We start from the raw sequence: 18,242 nt of genomic DNA on the forward strand, positions 1-18,242 counted from the left end.
ATACCTTACAGAAGTCTATTATATCAACATTATTACTTTTGTCCACCAAATTTGTCATCTCACAGAAGATATCAAGTTAGTTTGAGAAGTTCCATTTTCCATAAACCTAAGGTATTGGCATTAATCGCTCTCCTTTAAGTCAAGTCTCATATCAGGCACTCCATTATTTCGCCTAGCATCAATGTCTGACTGACAGGCCTATAATTACTCAGGTCATCTCATTTATCCTGTTGAAATATTGGCATAACATTAGTTTTCTTCCAGTTCTCTGGAACTGTCCCAGTGTTCCAAGACAAAATAATCATTAATGGTCCAGTGAGCTCCTGAGCCAGCTCTTTTAGAAACTCTTGGATGCGGATTTAAAAATGTCTAACTTTCATAGATGCTCTTCCTGAGATATTAGTGGAATAGATAATGTGTTACCATATGACTAAATCATCTGTTTTTCCCCCAAATATTTATTGAACACTTTTGCCTTTACTGCATAATTATTAATAATTCTACCATTTCCTTCTAGTAACAGACCAATACCATTGCTCAGATTCTTTTTGTTCCTAACAATCTTTTTTTAAACTCCTTCTTACTATCCTTAACTCTGCTGGCTATAGATTTCTTTGTGTCCCTTTGCTTCCCTTATTTTTCTTCAATTTATAGATTCTGATTTATACTCCTTACTATCAACTGCCCCTCAAACCCCAATTTGCAACCATCTCCACTAGCTGCCTTCTCTTCCTCTCAAAACCAGTTTGGGCTTCTCTCTCGGTTACGACTTTTTGGGCCAGTAAAATGTTCTTACACAATTCCCGATCATCACTCACATTTTTTCAGATTAAGTTCTTCCTTCCAGTTGTTTTCAGCTTTGTGAAATTAGTCTTTTTAAAGCACCAAGTATATACATATTACTGGACAATATGGGACTTCATTCTATTTGCATATTATAAATGTGATTTAGTTAATGTCACTTGTACATAATCTAATTTTTAGTTCTGTCATCCTCTTGTCTGTTAAGACAAGGTCTAATATTCCAATACTTTGTAAGATTAGGAAATTGTCATCTATAATGTTCAGAAATTCCAAGGATGCTTTAGTCCTGGCAGCATGAGACCTCCAGCATGTGTCACTCAAACTGAAGTCCCCCATGGATCATGCAGCTTCTTTCTCCTACACCTTATAGATAGGGGTGTAAGGAGCCGGTCATCATGTTCCCTTGGTGTCTGCTACAGATCACCAAATCACACAACTAATACCCCATCTTGAACTTATTAGCACCTTAATCCATAAGCATTTAAAATCATTTTCTTCTAAGTTATCAGTGACTCAGAAACTGGTAATGCCATTTTTGACAGGGAATTGCACTCCTCTTCCCTTTTGCCCACGTGATCCTTCCTAAATTGATTTTAGCATGCCAATCATCTAGGACCATAATGTGACCCGTCCCACCAGGTTTCAGTAATACTAACTAGATCAAATATTCTCTCATAAAATGAGCAATTACAGTTCCTCTCGTTTGTTATCCAGGCTCCTACCATTGGTGTATAGGCAAATGAATAATTTTTTTCCTTCATGTTGTTTAGTTCCTTGATTAAATTTTGTTCTCAACATCTTGATTTTTTTTGCTGAGTGGTCCTATCTTCCTTCTTTTTACACTCCCATTTTATTATTAGTTTAACCCCCTCCTGACTACTCAAGCCTGGCTGTCTGGGCATCAGCTGTCTGACTTCAGATCCAGAGCACTGGGAACAAGAGAGTGCATGTAAATTTTCAGTTAAGTGGTGGTCACGACCCCACAAAGAGTGCAGCATAGGTGCTAGCTCCCACAATAGGTTCTCCACAGGTATGGAAGTTTGATTAGCTGAGAGAAAGTTATCATGCATTTGAATAAATCTGGGGAAGGTTCACCATCACCAATTTTAACCTCTCCATTTCCCCAAGTGAATTTAAACAGGCCATGCTTTCAGTTTATTTACATGCAGAAATAGGCCACTTAATATTTACACATATGCTCTATACAATCTACCATAATTAATATATATTACCTACCGGCCTTCTCTCTAGTTTGGTTGATTCCCGTTTCATGTTTCCATTTTTGTGACTTCTGTTGAGTAATCCACAATTATGCATGTTAGAACTAGTCAATGAAGCTCACAACAAATCATGATGGATTGGGAAAGATATGACCATTCTGCAAGCAGGAGCACTGCCAACCCTATGTATTCAAAAATCATGAGTCAAACAGAAATAAGATTTTTTTAAAATACTTAATTGTGGAGTTTATTTGCTTTCTGGTTTCTGAGTCTTTAGGATGCATTCATTTCACAAGTTCAACTTTTTCCCTGCAACACTCAGGACCAGAAGTTTTTAATATTTTTTTTTAAATGGAAGTCAAGATTCTCAGGCCAGTTTCTTGATTCCAGGTGCTGTTGCTTTAAGAAAGATACCAACTACTGTGAGCCTCAGGATAAAGATGTGAGAGTTGGAAACACTGCAGGAACAGCTTGCATTAGCCAGGGGTCTGAAGGGCAAAGGAAGATAAGGGTGATATGTTTGAGCTTAGAAAAGGGTGACTATGGAACATCTTTTATAACACTCTCCTGGCTGATCCTTTTGTAGGCACCAGACTTCAAAGTATCCAGCCTCTTTCCCATCAGAAGACAGATGTCTGGTTAGTGATGCATCTGATGAAGTGAGCTGTAGCTCATGAAAACTTATGCGCAAATAAATTTGTTAGTTTCTAAGGTGCCACTAGTACTCCTTTTCTTTTTTAAAAAACAAGAAGAATAGCAGAGAACACCAATTCCTCAGATGCACAACTCCCCCCCCCCCCTCTGAAAAAGATAGTCATAACAGCAGCCATCATTTAGAGGCAAAAATGAAGGCCAGATCCTACTTTCTATATTAACACAGGAAGTTATTAAACAAGATTTAAAGGGGCATCTAAAGCTACGTGCCTAAGTGGCCCGATTTTTCCAGAAATGCTGAGCCCCTCACAGCTCTCGTTAATTTCACAGGGATGCTGAGAGTGGTGTAACTAGCACTGCTGGAGAAGCGGGGGAAAAATCAGGCCATTTTAGTTGGGTGCCTAATATTAGGCACCCAAGTTAGAAAATCTCAGGCACTGAATACAACAGGATCTCTTTTGTAAAAAAAAACCTAACAGGATTCGGACGGTTATTCTCTTCTCTCAGTCTTTCTGTATCAGATACAATACCAACAACAAAGATATTTCTAATGTGTCCACCACCATTACACATAGGTAAGGAACCACCTTCAGAAAAATATATTGGCATCTTCCTTTTTGTTCTAACTTTATAAAAGCAACATCTTCTTAAAAAAAAAAAAGACACTGTGTTCTTTACCAATGCAAGATGTTACTATGAAAAGATATATGATGCTGTACCTCTGGTTTTGTAAAGAAATCTTCTGGCCAAGAATTTTTTGTTTCGCTTCAGTGACCTAAAATAGAAGCCACGTATTTTAAGTTTCAATATCTCATACAATATTCTATTAAATGAATACATGTCAGGTCTTGGAAGGGATAAAGAGGGAACTGACTAAAAATATTCCAGAATAAGACTGCTTTTTAAATGGGAGGAATTAGTTAAGTGAAACAATATAGTGTGAGACAGAGGTTTCTCAAAACAGCATTTTTTCACTTTTGCCTTGCTTTATTACGAAAAGAATTCTGAATCACAGAATATATTACTAAAATGGTATTCAAATCAGGATAACCCTGATAATTGCCAAGGCACTCTGGATAAAACACAAAATGCTAGACATGGCAAATGTTGGCTAAAGATATTGCTGTTTATCTCAGTCTAAATAAGTGTAACATATTGTAGAATGTAGGAGAGCAGTACTTTATGCTGACACCTAGTGGTAGTATTGAAAGATGTAAGGTGCCAAATACTTGACTGAGATTCAGATTTTTCCTTTCAGCTAGAATTTGAGAGGCATTAAACCAGGAAGAGGTAATATTTGAGTGGATAGCAAGCATAGGGGCAGTAAATGGAATCTGGCCGAGAGCAGTTAAACTGCTGTTAGTTACAATAACCGCATTTCTTTGCACCATCTGTTTAAATATTTCACTACGTGCTGATTAACATAGAAGTTCAGTGAATTCCTAGGAGAACAGTTGAGTTTTGACACTTGGCTCTGCATTTTTCTTTACATTACATCAAAAGCACTTAAGGTGCATCAACATTAGCAAACATCTTAACGTCATTAGCAAAGGTCTTAATGGTTAGTCTCTAAGGTGCCACACGTACTCCTTTTCTTTTTGCAAATTATGTTAATGTTTCACCAGTGTTGAAGATGCACCAGTTCTACTGCCAGCAACAGAAGCTTTAGGGGCACCTATATTCACCACAAAACAAACAAGAATTCTCCAGCCCTAGTGGCACTTAGTCGACTGGTCTTATCTTATGTAGGCTAGTTAATGTTACACACACACAAAATTATTTCTGAAAACAAACAGTGAAGTTGCAAAGCAACTCTAGAGTTAAAATGCCAGAATTAAAGTTATCCATGCAACCTTAATTCAACTCCCTTGTGTGTATGTATTGTGAAACAGTCATCATTTACATGATCACGTACTACTTTTTCCACCAGATTCACTGCCTCATTCAGTGCACAGGATGGACAGTACTCACGTAACAAGCAGCTATTCAGTTTTTCATTTCCTCCTCATTGTTCAATGTGTGACCCCAGGCCTTATTTTACTGCACACTATTCAAACCCTGAAAACAGAATTATTAATTTCCTCATGGGCTTTTCCTGGTGCCCATCTCAATAGTATCCGAGTATTGCACAAACATTAGTTTATCTCTACAATGAGGGGGTATGATCTCATTCTTACCAATGGGGAACTGAAGCACAGAAGGATGAAGGTCAAAAATATCCACTCATTTTGGGTACCCAGTTTGTGATCCCTAGGAACTCATTTCCCCCACTCCCAGAATCTTTAGCTTTATATAGCACTTTATACATACAAAGCACAGCTCCCATTGATTTCAACTGACTGAGTGCTCAGCACTTCTACCAATGTAAATAAATAGGGTGTCAAGTCAGCCATTCAACAGCCAGGGGATCATCCCTTCTTTTCCTGCAATCCTCTGCCTCAGTCACCACACACATTCCAACTTATGCAACAAATGAAGCAGAGGTCCTAAAGTCTTTCACCACACACCCCGATCCAGCTCCAGCCTGGGTACTGAATGAGGCAAGGGTCCTGTAGAAAAAAAATTATGATGTGATCATGATCATAATGTATACATGACAGAGCTGAGGCTGAATCCCTGGTATTTTCTATCTTGTGAAGGCTTGTCTTTAGAATATCCTTTTAATTTAGGTTTTTGTGTGCAGTTTTCTCTTTTTTAAAAAACAAACAAAACAAACAAACAGTCTTAAATAAAAGAAATTTAATCTTGTTGCATCATACTGACACCACCCTGGGTAGAGTGGAAACTTTTAGATCCACTGGGGAGACATCTGCCACTTGAAATTACAATGCATTAGTAGGTTATCATCCTTTCTGTGGACCACCACTAGATGAGAATGTGAGACCCAACAGCAGAGGAATGGTGAGACTCAGGAATCTTTGGCTCTGTTTCAGGCTCTGGAGAGTAGTGTTTTCCAGAGGGCACTGAATCTTTTGCCCATCCCTCCCCACCCCATGCCTGACTCCTATTTCTGTGCCAGTCCTGTCTCTTCCCCACCCTGGCTCCTTGTCCCAGCCTCCTTCCCCAGCCAGTCCTTGTCTCCTCTGCTAGACTTTGCATCCCAGTTCCCCTAGGACTTTATATATCCCTTTCACCCTTCTTGCCAAATCGTTCTCAGTTCCTGCCCACCCAGCTTCCCATCCTGTCTGTCTCTCTGCCCCCGACCTACCATCCAGTGGCTCCTGCACCCATGCTCACATTCCTTATCCCCACTGGCTCCCAGTCCCTCTTCATTGCCATCCCATCCAGTCTCAGTGAAATTCTCTCACACACACACACACCCCTCTAGCCCTCCTTGTTCCATTCTCTTTCCTCAGCCAAACCCAGTTCTCAACCAATACTTTGACTTCCCATCAGAAATGTCCCCCCTCCCCAATTCCACCTCCATTCCCTCATCTGAATGGCTCCTAGTCTTCATGTCCAGCCTGTCCCAGTCTCCTCTCTCCCCTCTACTTTCAGTCCCACTGTCCTTGCCAAGCCAGCCTCCAGACCCTCCCACCATTGCCAGCCTCCTTCCTAATCTACTCACACCAAGTCCAGCTCTCATGCCCTCTGCATTTGACTCAGGCAGCTTTCTTCTCCATGCTGCCTGGGCATCATAAGGGTGGAAGGGGCATTGAGAGCATGACAGATAGAGAGAGAGCGCACGAGTGCCTCCCTGCTTTCAGTTCTGGTGCCCAGACCTGGATCTGACCTGCAGCAGCCCAGAGCTGCAATTGCAGAGAAAGTCCTCCAGAGCCTCTGGCTGGAACATGCTCAGGATGGATGGAATCTTCAGAGATTTTTAGCTGTGCTTCTCTAGCAAGTCCCAAGTACCTACAAATTGTAACTTTTCAAAGGCTTAGAACTCTTTTCATGGGGATGAAGAGCGGCACATCCCTCATAAAGGCTATTGACCCCACCAGCTCCCGATACACACACCAAATTTCAAGTCCATGCTCCCAAATGTGGAGTGTTAGAACGTCTCAAACAAAAAGGTCACCAGAATTTTAGTGTGTGCTACCACTATTTTTCCCTAGCATCGTTCTCAGAAGTGACAACCATTTTGGTTTAACTTTTCCAAAACATTTCAGCCTGAGGCAGACACCCAGCATGGAAAATTTCAGCCAAAATGGTTAAAGTCAGAAAAGTTATAAGCAACTGAGAACAGGATATGAAAATGAGAAGGGTCAGGCAACCATAATACCAGCCCTGCCTATGCCACCACTTTGAAGGATAGGGATGAAAGACTATTTTTGTATGCTACCAAATGGTAATGATAGTTACTGTAACAAAAATCAGAGGTTTCATGTGTGGAAGCTATCCGGAAGGAAGTTAAGAGAAGTACTCAGTAACTTCTTGTAAAGACCTAGACCATTCATGCAACTTTTTGGCTTTCATTAAAGTTCTTGACAAGTTTCAGGCTTAAGTCTGACACCTATTTTATAATGAAGAATGTCTTCTCAATTATTGACTTATTTGGGGTTTCTCAGCCTGTGAGATATGACCACCTTCTATTTCTCTATGGCAAGACCGGGATCCCAAAACCTTCTGTTGTAACATGGAGTCATGATATGAAAGCAGCTGAGAACCACTGACTTTAGTTCATCCTCTCTATTCAGGCAAGGGGAAAAAATTGACTATTTAAACACAGCAAGATATTCTCAACCTCATTTGAATCAAGTTACTGTCCGTTGGTAAGGAAAACAAACTTGATGGTATGGACTCAAATGGCTGCACCATATTACATCCACTACAACCTGCAACACATTAGGACTACTCCTTCAGATAGAAGCACAAGCTTTTGCGTCCAATCCTATGAAATGAGACATGAGTCTCACATCTCGTTTTCATCCATATCTATCATCGTTTGTTCCTAGCTTATAGGATCAATTTCAACCTTCTCAGAAAAACTTTTCACTTCATCTGCAGTTAAGAGACGCAGACTGTTGAAACTTATTACCGTCAACTGGTTGTTGAATATAAAGCAAATGTGATGGTTTTAGTTTCTATGCCAATATTTTCCCAAAACTTTACCTTCTCATAATTCAGAGAGTCAGATGAATTTTCAAAGTCATAGGAATTCATCCTGCAAAGCAAAATGTACTTAATATGTGAAATGTTTCTGGCATACAATTATGAAAGAACACTCAACTTGCATAACTTCACTAAAAATAGAGAGTGCTGAAAAAAACTGCAGCCATTTACAATATTTATCATTAATATTATACACAGAGTTCATGTATCTAAAACTTACCAAGATGCATTAACAACAGTCTAAGCAAGCACTTATTCCTGTTTTAAGTCTTGGTTTCTTATCCCTTCCTCCTTATCACTACACTTTTCTTGTGTTTGGTTCTCATGCCTTGTTTCCTTAGAAAGTAAGTTCAAGACAATTTTGCATCTTTTATAGGTCCTTTAAGCCAACCTAGCATGTTACAATATGTAAATTAGGTATCTCTCTGCTCCCCGAAAGCCATCAATAATAGTAGAGAAAGGCAAGAAAAAAATATCACTAGTGTATGCTGATGGGATTTTGAAAAGAACCCAAGAGGCTTTCAAAGGGACCTTTTTCCTAGCCACTTCTGAAAACGTCACCTCTTAATGGTTGCTCTCTAGTCACATCTCTATATCGCATCTTGAAATAGGCCTCATATTTCCCCAACATTAGTAAGAGTGTGTAAAATCATCAGTGTTTCTGAGATTCAGCACCACTGTAAAAATTAGCTGTCAAAATGGCTGTGTATTCTACTCTTCTGTTTAACAGTGGAAGAGTGGTGCACACACAGAACTAGGTCCTTTCTCCCATGCTGCGGATTCCCAACAGGAAAGATGGAAGCTGCTTTGCTTTTAGAACTACATTGGATAGAACACTAGAGTGGAGCAATCCTACAGTGGCAGAGTGATGGAGGGCTAGACAGCCTAGTATTTCATCTTCTCCATTCCTAATGTCTGTGAAGTCAACCCCTTTCTCAACAGGAGGCACCTGTTGTGACAAATTCAAATATTCACTAAGATTTCTATGTTTTAAACCAAAGATTTTCTATGTCAATTATTCAGTTTCCATCCACAACCAATTCAAAAGTTCAGCTAAGTTCTTTTTTTGTTTGACATCTGATTTTTGAACACTTGGGGATTGAAACTGCCACATTTTTAGCTATCTGCAATGTAAACCTCAATATCATCCTAATTTTAAGGACAACAACAATTCTCAGTGTTACTAGAACAAATAAGAATCTGACAATAGTAGATATTCAAAACTTAAAGCGTTATACATATGAAGCATAGACACATCACCTAAGGACACAAAAAGAACACCCAGATACTGTGGAGAACTTTGTGAGGGAAGTTGCTGTCCCTACAAGCAGCAGTGAATTGTTTCCATAGTTTAAATGGTATAAATTGTGTTTGAAACAACACCCAGTCATATGGATGGATAAGCTTTAGCAATGGTTTCTTCCTTGCTGTTTTTCTGCCTGCAGACTCAAGCCAATAATGCCCGAGTTTATAGTGGTATGGCTCTCAGAGATGTAGACACTAAAAAGATTATATTCAGATTTTAGAGAAAATAGATGTATTTGAAAGAAGCAACTAAATGCTTTCATTTTCTATTGTCTTCATGTGTGATTGTCTAAACCCACTAAATGGAGCCAGTCAGCTAAACCCCATTATGATGAAGGTAGCTTAACTGTAGCTCACAAAAGCTTATGCTCAAATAAATTTGTTAGTCTCTAAGGTGCTACAAGTCCTCCTGTTCTTTTTGCGGATACGTACTAACATGGCTGCTACTCTGAAACCCATTACCTCTCAGCCTTTTAGAAGAATTTCTCCAAGTTTCACTTTTAACTAACTAGTCTAGAAAATGGCAGTCAGCATCCTTTGCTACAGCAGACCATGAAGTAGTCCATGTATGCCTTTAGAATCCAAAACAACCGGATTTTAATCCGGTGGCTCACAGAGTGGTGTTGTGTTGTTGCCGTGGCACGGGGAGCAGTTCAGGAGCATGGTGTTAAAGCATGGCACTCTGGCTATCCTCTGCTTCCTGGGTCCCTGAAGGGACCACTCAAAAGCTAGACAGACCCCTCCAAAACCTAATTATACCATCAGTCTAGTGTTTTCAAGTTTAAAATATAAAAAAAACCACTATATACTACATGCAAAAAAATTATCGATGGAACTCGTTACTATATGATGTCAGATAACTTAATTTCAGAGCAGATTAGACATTTGCAAATTAAGTCACTGGCAGCCATACTAAAGTAAATTTACAGAGGCCACCAGTCTTCCTCTTTCAGGGCATAAATATAATCAGTGGGAGTCAAGAAGAAATTTCCTCTGTGGTATATCAGTTAGCTCTTGTATGTTATTGGCAGTGTAGGAATGGATCCTCCTCTGAAGCACTGGTAACCTCAACCAGACTGATTAATTGCTATACTGGAAAATATCACTAGAGGGCATGGCTGCTCTAGTCAGTCAGTTTACACTTGATTTTAGCCGAGAGCAGCCGAGAAGCATTTTTTATTTAAATCAATCAGTTTTTAACACTGAACACGAATGCTAGAAAATTTAAGCTACAGTGCACCAAGGTTTAGTACACGTTCAAGACTCATATACTGTACTTTGCTTCTATTTGTTTGCTCAAGCTTGTTCTTCTATTTTTCTTCTCCCATTCATCAGCCTAAAAGAAAGGAGGTTACAGGATTTAAAACTATGGCACACAGAGTAAAGCTATTTACTCAATATGTTGCAACTGAAAATAGACACACCCATCCATATTAGTTCATAGAATCACTCCAAAACTAATTAATATCATAATCCACCATAATACCATGTTCTGTAATACTTTATACCCAGAAGTTAGGGAAGGGGTGGACCAGTAAGGGAACAACCAGAAGGGGGACAGAGAAGACTGAATACTTAAAATCTTTAACTCATTCACAGGATAGGTACAGTCATGAAAGTTTTGGCCTTGCCTGCCCAGAAAAGACAAAAAGTAAAAGTTTCTTTCATGGTACCTGGGCACCTGAGGCCAGGCACCAGTTACAGTAGGTTGAATTTTCATAGGTGCTGAAAATGGACCTCAAATCAAATATCACTTTTATTTAGGTGTCCAGGTGTTCAAATCCTTCTGAAAAGACATCAGGCTATTTCTGCTGAGGTACCTTATTTTAGGCATTTTTGTTTGAAGATTCTGGCTAAGGTTTCTAGGTTGTTTATTATTTTTTCTCCCCCACATTACAAGGGTGGAAGAGCAGACCATGAGGCAATAGTTTATTTGCCTTGTGGGAACACTTAGGAGCCCCAGTCACGGGCGTGGTTACCATTGTGGCAAATACTGTACAAACACAGAAGACTGTTCTGTCTCAGTACGTAATCAATATTTGCAGTGTTCTAATTTAATTGTTCTACTGTGCAGAAAAGGAAAAAAGCATTTGAATAAAAATTTTGCATGTAAACTGTGCCCCAAAGACAGACATGCCTACCTCTAGGGAATATTCTTCTACAACCTGTATATCTGGATGTTCTTCTATGGGTGGTTCACTATAAACAATGGAAGGAAAGGGTAAGAAAACAGTTCTAAACTACCATCAATTTAAAGCCAATTAAAACAATATGAAGGTAATGTAAGTCAATAGCCCAGTTAACTCCAATGCAATAAAGGTCAGGGGAAGAGGGGAAAGAACTGTTCAGTTCCAACAACGCTGAAACTAGTAATAAGGAAAGTATAATTCTGTACTACTGTTAAGGAAGAGGAGATAACTAGGCACTAAGGTTGGAGCCATGACTACTACATGGTAGAGATAAAACTCTTTGTATAGCTACTTTACAACCAAACAACCCAGAGCACATTAGAAAAGTGAACCCTATAATACAAAGTATTTGACCAATTTTTCAGATTGGTTAAATTAAAAGACAGCAGTTAAGGTCACAGCAAGCCACGAAGAGCAGGAATAGCACTCAGAAGTTTTGATTATAGAAGAAAAGTTTTATAATCACTAGGCAGCTTCTCCCCACTCCAACCCTTTTTCCTATTAATGTAGTGTAACCCCTTCCAGACCCTCTGGGGGACTCACTCCTGGATTACAGCAGCAATGGTTACAGAGGCTCAGGATTCCGTCGCCCAGATTGCCTAAGATCCAAGGTAGAGAGACCTGGCTAGCAACATTACCACAACCAACCAGAAGCCAGAACTCAGAGACAAAGGGTTTGGTTTTTGGCTGTGTTTGGTGTGTAGCAGGGAAAAAGACATCACAGCCAGGGAGGACCCCTCTATTCTCCACACTCCTTACTAAGAGAAACCCTTTGGGATTCCTGGGACATTGAACAGCATCTCAGCAGAGACCAGAAACTTAGAAGGCTGAAGAAAATCATGGTCTGGCTACCAAGAACCAACCTAACAGCAGTGGAATCCAGACCAGAGAGCCACAAGGATGATCTTACCATCCTTGGTGTGGATGCTTTGTAAGAATACCCTTGTTTATTTTGTTTTAAGATGGCCACTGAATCCTCATTGCACCGCTCATCACAGATTGAGCCTAAATTCAGTATTTGCCTAGGCATGTTCTGGCAGGGAGCACAGCATTGTTTCTTCTGGCTGTAAATGTTGGGAGAGGTAGAGTTATGTATTATGGTTTGTGCTTATCTTAATCCTCTTTGCCACTGGTCCCTTATTCTGAGTGCCCCATACCTAATAAAGCCCCAGTTACTGTTTTATTACTCTGGGAATTGTGACAGCTGTTTTATTTGTGTGTTCTGACTGATACTCCTATGTATGAGATCATGTGTGAAATATTTTCACAAGGGATAAGCCCTCTGTGTTCTCTGAGCTAGGAGGGGTTTCCTTGAGTGGAGACACCAGGCACCCTTATAGGTAAATCCAGGACTCATAACTATGAAGAGAAAAGGAGAAGGCTGCAGCCATGCCTTAGGGCTAGGTTTACAGTAGTAAATACCAGTTTTGACTTAGTAACAACTAAGTTCTGGATGGCTTGTTAAACAGAAACATACAAAAGCCCCCCAAGGAAATTTTAATTTTTTGGACAAGATCTTGCAGCTCCAAAGTGCTTACCTGGTTTTATCATTCAGTTTAGGTGATGGAGTTTTAGACTTTTTTGCTGAAAGTGTTTGGGAAACTGCAGCTTCACACTCTGAAAATTTTAATAGAGATAAAACCGTATTTGTGCAGGTCTACAAAAGCAAACCCTTTCTTAAGTGTTATACATGAATGATATTTATAAACTACAAGAAATCATGCCTGACCTTGGCTTAGCTTAGCATCTTCGGTTTCAGTCTGTTGGCTTCCCATGCTCGTAGTGACACCAGAACTAGTTTTATGCTGGTTTGAGATATGAAATTAACAACATGATATGCACGACACTAACATTTATGTTCCTACTCCCAGAGAAGTATGGCCAGGAAACATTCTTGAATATTCAAATGTATTGTTCCATTTGGTGGGGAAGTGCTAGTCTGTGGGACTGAATTATGGCTACACTTATGAACTGAAACATTCCTGGGCAGTAAAGTCTAGCATCTTTTTTTGAAAGTTTGGGAAAACACATTTTTACCTTTCCCCGATAGCTGTGAGACTTTGAAAGACTGGGGAAATTTTTCTAAATGGTCTAAGTCACTGAAGCACATTTGAAAGTGCCATCCACCATGTCTATGAAAAGAAGGGAGAAACTATTATATTTCTACATAGGATTCCAATCACTCATACTTACTGATTGATCACTATATTGAGATGTCAGGATGTCAGATAAAGAATCTGTTTTTTCAGTGTTTGTAGAATCTTTCTTCCACTGTAAGTAGCTGGATTCACCAGTTATTACTGTGAAACAGTAATTTGAGAAAGGTTTCAGAGTAACAGCCGTGTTAGTCTGTCTTCGCAAAAAGAAAAGGAGTACTTGTGGCACCTTAGAGACTAACCAATTTATTTGAGCATAAGCTTTCGTGAGCTACAGCTCACTTCATCGGATGCATACTGTGGAAAGTGTACCCCAACACACACACAAACCCACTCTCCTGCTGTTTGTGGGGGGGAGCGGGGAAGAGTGAGAAAACCTGGATTTGTGCTGGAAATGGCCCAACTAGATTATCATACACATTGTAAGGAGAGTGATCACTTTAGATAAGCTATTGCCAGCAGGAGAGTGGGGTGGGGGGAGGTATTTTTTCATGCTTTGTGTGTATAAAAGATCTTCTACACTTTCCACAGTATGTATCCGATGAAGTGAGCTGTAGCTCACGAAAGCTTATGCTCAAATAAATTGGTTAGTCTCTAAGGTGCCACAAGTACTCCTTTTCTTTTTAGTAATTTGAGAAAGAATCTCTTAATACATAGATTTTTCCCCTTCTATATTTCCAGCAAAATGTGAAGAGCACTACAGCCTTCTAGATCATATTGAACAAAATCATACAAATCCTCCACATTGAACATGTAGCCAATAGAAGCAACTAGGTTCATATTGTGTTCCCCCTGCTACCTCTCTGTTGTGTTCTACACCTTTGTCCCTAATTGGGCTATAAACTCTTTGGAGTAGGGACTATAATTTGCTGTGCATTGTATGAACATGTAATGTGACCAAACCCTTCTCCACAAATCATGACTAGGTCCTCTCCGCACTATTATTCTGCAAATATAAAAAAAAACTACATTCTGCAGTTACCATTAACCCCACAAATACATTCCATGGAGCATCTGGGTGATCAAATACTTTTAAGGGGTATCTATTTTGGGGAGGTTCGCCTTTGTGCGTATTTCAGATGGACAAAGAATGAACAGCAGCAGCTTCTGATCTACTTGCTGTCCACTTTACACAGCTGAGCCTCCACTGAATTTGGGGAACTTCAGTAATAGCTTGATTTAGGGGCAGTAAGGTTGGCAGGGAAAAAGCTACTAAACAAGTGCTAGTTACTGTCTCAGATAATTGGAACTAGAAAACGTAGTTGAGTAGCTGTCTTAGGCATTTCTGATGCTCTAATTGTGGCATCAATGGATTGCCATAGCTAATAGGAAAGTGGGGAGTTGCCTTTATGCTGTACACCAAAGGGAGAGTGCTGCCTAAGAGATTTACTGCAAGCTTTGTCAATTAAATCCAGAAGTCACATGAATGGTGGTAATTAGAGGATACTGTAGGAGAAAAAGCCCAGAGGATAAAGACAAAACTGTGGTGCCTTCTTTGTCTTACACCTTCCTGCAGTGATAATATTCTGCCCCAGCAGCATATAAAGACAGGGCCCAGGTCTAGTCTTTCTAAGAAAATTGGGTCATGTTGGAGTCTTTGCAGTTAGTGTGAACAAGGACAAGTCATGTGTAACAACTTATCAACTAGTCGTGGCGTACCCGACAGAAACTAGGGGTTTTACCCAAGTCCAGGTGCGACAGTGTTAAACGTAGTTTGTCCCTGTCAATATTGACTGCAAAAATGTGATTAATATGTTTGTTAGTATGACTTCAAGGTAGTCTTTTAACATGACCTAGTTTTCTAGAAGAGAAAAGCCCCAATTTACCAATGTATAACTACTTGCATTATTTCTGAATTTGGCCATATTATAATACACAAACAAACAAACAAAACCAAAAAGAGGCAGATTTACTTGCCAAAACAAGTAACCATCCCATGGGTTCAATATTCAACATGAGTTATGAAAAGGTCTACAGTTTTAAGATTTTATTAGGAATGCTTTATTTTTCAATTTCAAAGTTTGGAAATAGGATTTAATTTGAAAATAAATTGGACACAGCATCATTAAAAGTCTCCAAGGCAGGAAAAAAAAACATAATCATAAGAACTGCAAGAAAACATTGCAACTCTGGAAACAAAAGGAAACCCAAAAAGCACTTGCTGGTGTTCTTATGGAAGATGACTTGGTAAAACTTTTTGAGGTGCTTTGGGACTTACCCTCCAAAGTCACCTAAGTGAACTTTTGGGAGTTTTACTCAGTCTTCTCATTTCATAGAAAACTTACTTTTTAGAGACTAATGCCTAGACTTCAAATCTGAGTCTTCCATTTTCCAGAGATATTTTTAAGGCATAAATTCTACTTCAGCTGCTAAATCCTGTTTGCAATTTTCACCCTCTTCATTAAATGTTATTTGTCTTGAGACATCTTCAACACAGCTGTATGACTTCAGCAACAGTACCTCAGTTCCCACTGTTAAAGATCTAATCACTATGGAAAATATCTAGAAAGTTACTTTAAATGAAAATCTCTACAGCTGCTAATGCTTTCTGGAGAATATGCAGTTTTCAGGTGTCATTCATAATTCTTAGAATTCCATCCGCTACAGGAAATCTATGTTTTTTAAAAACTCACATGTTCCATTTTGCTTTGTTTGTTCCTCAGTGCTGATGAGATCCTCTCTATCAGTCTTGATCTGTTGGGGTAAACTAATCTAAATTACTGTTTGTTTTTTACAGATAAACCAACCAACCAACCAAACCAGAATTCTTTATCCAAGAAACCCAATTTCCTGTACAGAAATATGTTTAGGTAACAAAGCATTGAATAATGCTAATGACATATAATGTATTTGCTCTCAGTGTATTACTGTAGACAATTCTTTGAAATCATTTACGACACATCTTTATTCCCTCAGTATTTAGGCACTTCCATGGGTCCCATAATGAGAGTTTCTCCCAAGTACTTAAAAGACCAAACAAACAAAGTCAGTCTCTCTTTCTTCCTTGCCCATAGTGTTTCATTAGTTTACAGAGTATGATCATAGTTTTTTACTTTCATCTGAACATTTGAATTTTGCAGGACCCACAAGCTTCTCTTTTCCCAATGTGCATGTCATGGTCCATTTTACATTATGAGCTGACAAGAAAACACATTTGTATTTTTAGGTTACCCATTTATCTAAATGGAATGATGTACTTCAAAGTGCAATAATAGGATAAACTTAAATACTTGTATTGAATCAACTATGCAGGTAAACAAACCCATTATTAGGCAGCTAGTAGTAGCTCAAGGCCTCACCTTCTAAACACAGCCATTCTTTTGGGCATTAGAAAAAAACTTTTGAAAGGAGCAAGGAACATCTTCTCTTTTGGTCAAAGTGCCACAGCATCTAACTTACATATGGACAGTCACTGACTATTAGAAGGAGAAGGAACATTTAATTACAGAAACCCATAAGAAAGCAGACATCAGTATTGCACTGCAGCATTAACTAGAGTTCATGTCCAATATTCTGGTGGAAGACTAGGTAAACACAACCTGAATTTCTACTGTAGAAGACTAAGAACTAGTCTATACTACAGAGGCTTTGCTGGTGTAACTAGACAGGTATAGCTATTCCAGCAAAGCTCCCTAGCATAGGCATAGCGTATGCCAACAGGAGTTTGTCTGCCAATTTAGCAGTCTCTACACTGAGGGTTTTGCTGGCATAGCTATGTTGGCTAGGATGTTTGGGTTTTCCCCATACTCTTGACCAACATATCTATGCCAGCAGAACTTTTTAGTTTAGATCTGGCCTCAGTAGGGGAGACAAGAAAAAGACTGCATGGTATACTAAGAAGGCTTGAAAGATTTTTCATAGCATCAAAACAGGAAACAAACATTTTTCTCCTTCTCTGGTTAAATCTAACAGCTGAGATCTTTCAGGACTAGTTAAACTTTTAACCAATACATTTGAAAAGTGAACCAGGATGTTAAAAAGTCTTATGACTGTAAATGGTTATACAATAAAGCCAAAAACTAATACTTGCCATCATTTTGTCTTCTCCCAGAACTTCATTGAGTGTATTCAAAATATCAAATTTGGCATTGAAGTGAATTTTGATTTTTGTTACTTCTTTGCCATTGATCATAGTAGGGTTCTTCAGGTAAATTTTAACCATCTTTTCTCCCTTATCTTCTATTTTAAAAAGGAAATTAGAATCTGGTTTAGAATTACACAGAAAGTGGCAGTATATCACTGAAATAATTTGCATGCCATTTCCCACACCAAGGGAGTCACTCTTTTGAAAAGTACAAAAATTTTTTGAGTATGCACAGAGTTTTATCCTCCTCTCTTTACAGGGTACAAATAAGACTATAACCACGTCCTGGGCCTCTCCATAAACCAACCAGTGCATTCAGATGACAAAGCCCCCATGGAGCTAAATTCTATACCATGCAGAAGGTTACAGAGTCCCCCTATGAGCCGTCTCTGCAGTCTTGCTGCCTGCGTAGCTAAACTGTAGCAGCTAGGTTGTGGCTTTCTACTTCACCATTACAGCTAGGAGTCTTTACCCCTAAGGGTCTATGTTTGCCCCTGATGGGAGGGAACCGCCGATTACATTTATGGGAGTGGGGGGAGGCCTAAATTAGTATTTATTGCTTCACAGTCCTGGCACATATTTGATCTCTATTTTAGCCATGTTAGACAGAATCTCATACATCCCTAAAAAGTACCCTTTGCTAGGTTAGCCTTAGAAAAAAGCCTTTCAGGGCCCATTCTCCCTCCCAGTGAGTCTCTTTCCATTGACTTCAGTTAGCATTACTTTGGGTCCATGGGGAAGATAATACATTTTCATGATAGGTATTCATAACAGC

At 39.2% G+C, this 18,242-nt stretch overlaps 1 protein-coding gene across 1 annotated transcript in view; it reads right to left on the reverse strand.

The window, feature by feature from the left end:
• SYCP2L (synaptonemal complex protein 2 like) overlaps nt 1-18,242 on the reverse strand; it is a 54,012-nt gene that overhangs the window by 17,770 nt on the left and 18,000 nt on the right. The window contains exons 14-23 of the mRNA XM_075124736.1: nt 17,414-17,562; nt 16,017-16,077; nt 13,421-13,527; nt 12,957-13,032; nt 12,766-12,844; nt 11,180-11,237; nt 10,316-10,374; nt 7,734-7,785; nt 3,398-3,453; nt 2,041-2,095 (exon numbers count right to left, since the gene is read on the reverse strand). Coding sequence (XP_074980837.1) covers nt 2,041-2,095; nt 3,398-3,453; nt 7,734-7,785; nt 10,316-10,374; nt 11,180-11,237; nt 12,766-12,844; nt 12,957-13,032; nt 13,421-13,527; nt 16,017-16,077; nt 17,414-17,562 — 752 coding nt within the window. The remainder of the gene's footprint in view (nt 1-2,040; nt 2,096-3,397; nt 3,454-7,733; nt 7,786-10,315; nt 10,375-11,179; nt 11,238-12,765; nt 12,845-12,956; nt 13,033-13,420; nt 13,528-16,016; nt 16,078-17,413; nt 17,563-18,242) is intronic.

Source organism: Caretta caretta, chromosome 2 (assembly GCF_965140235.1).
Source record: "Caretta caretta isolate rCarCar2 chromosome 2, rCarCar1.hap1, whole genome shotgun sequence".
Taxonomy (NCBI): Eukaryota; Metazoa; Chordata; order Testudines; family Cheloniidae; genus Caretta; species Caretta caretta.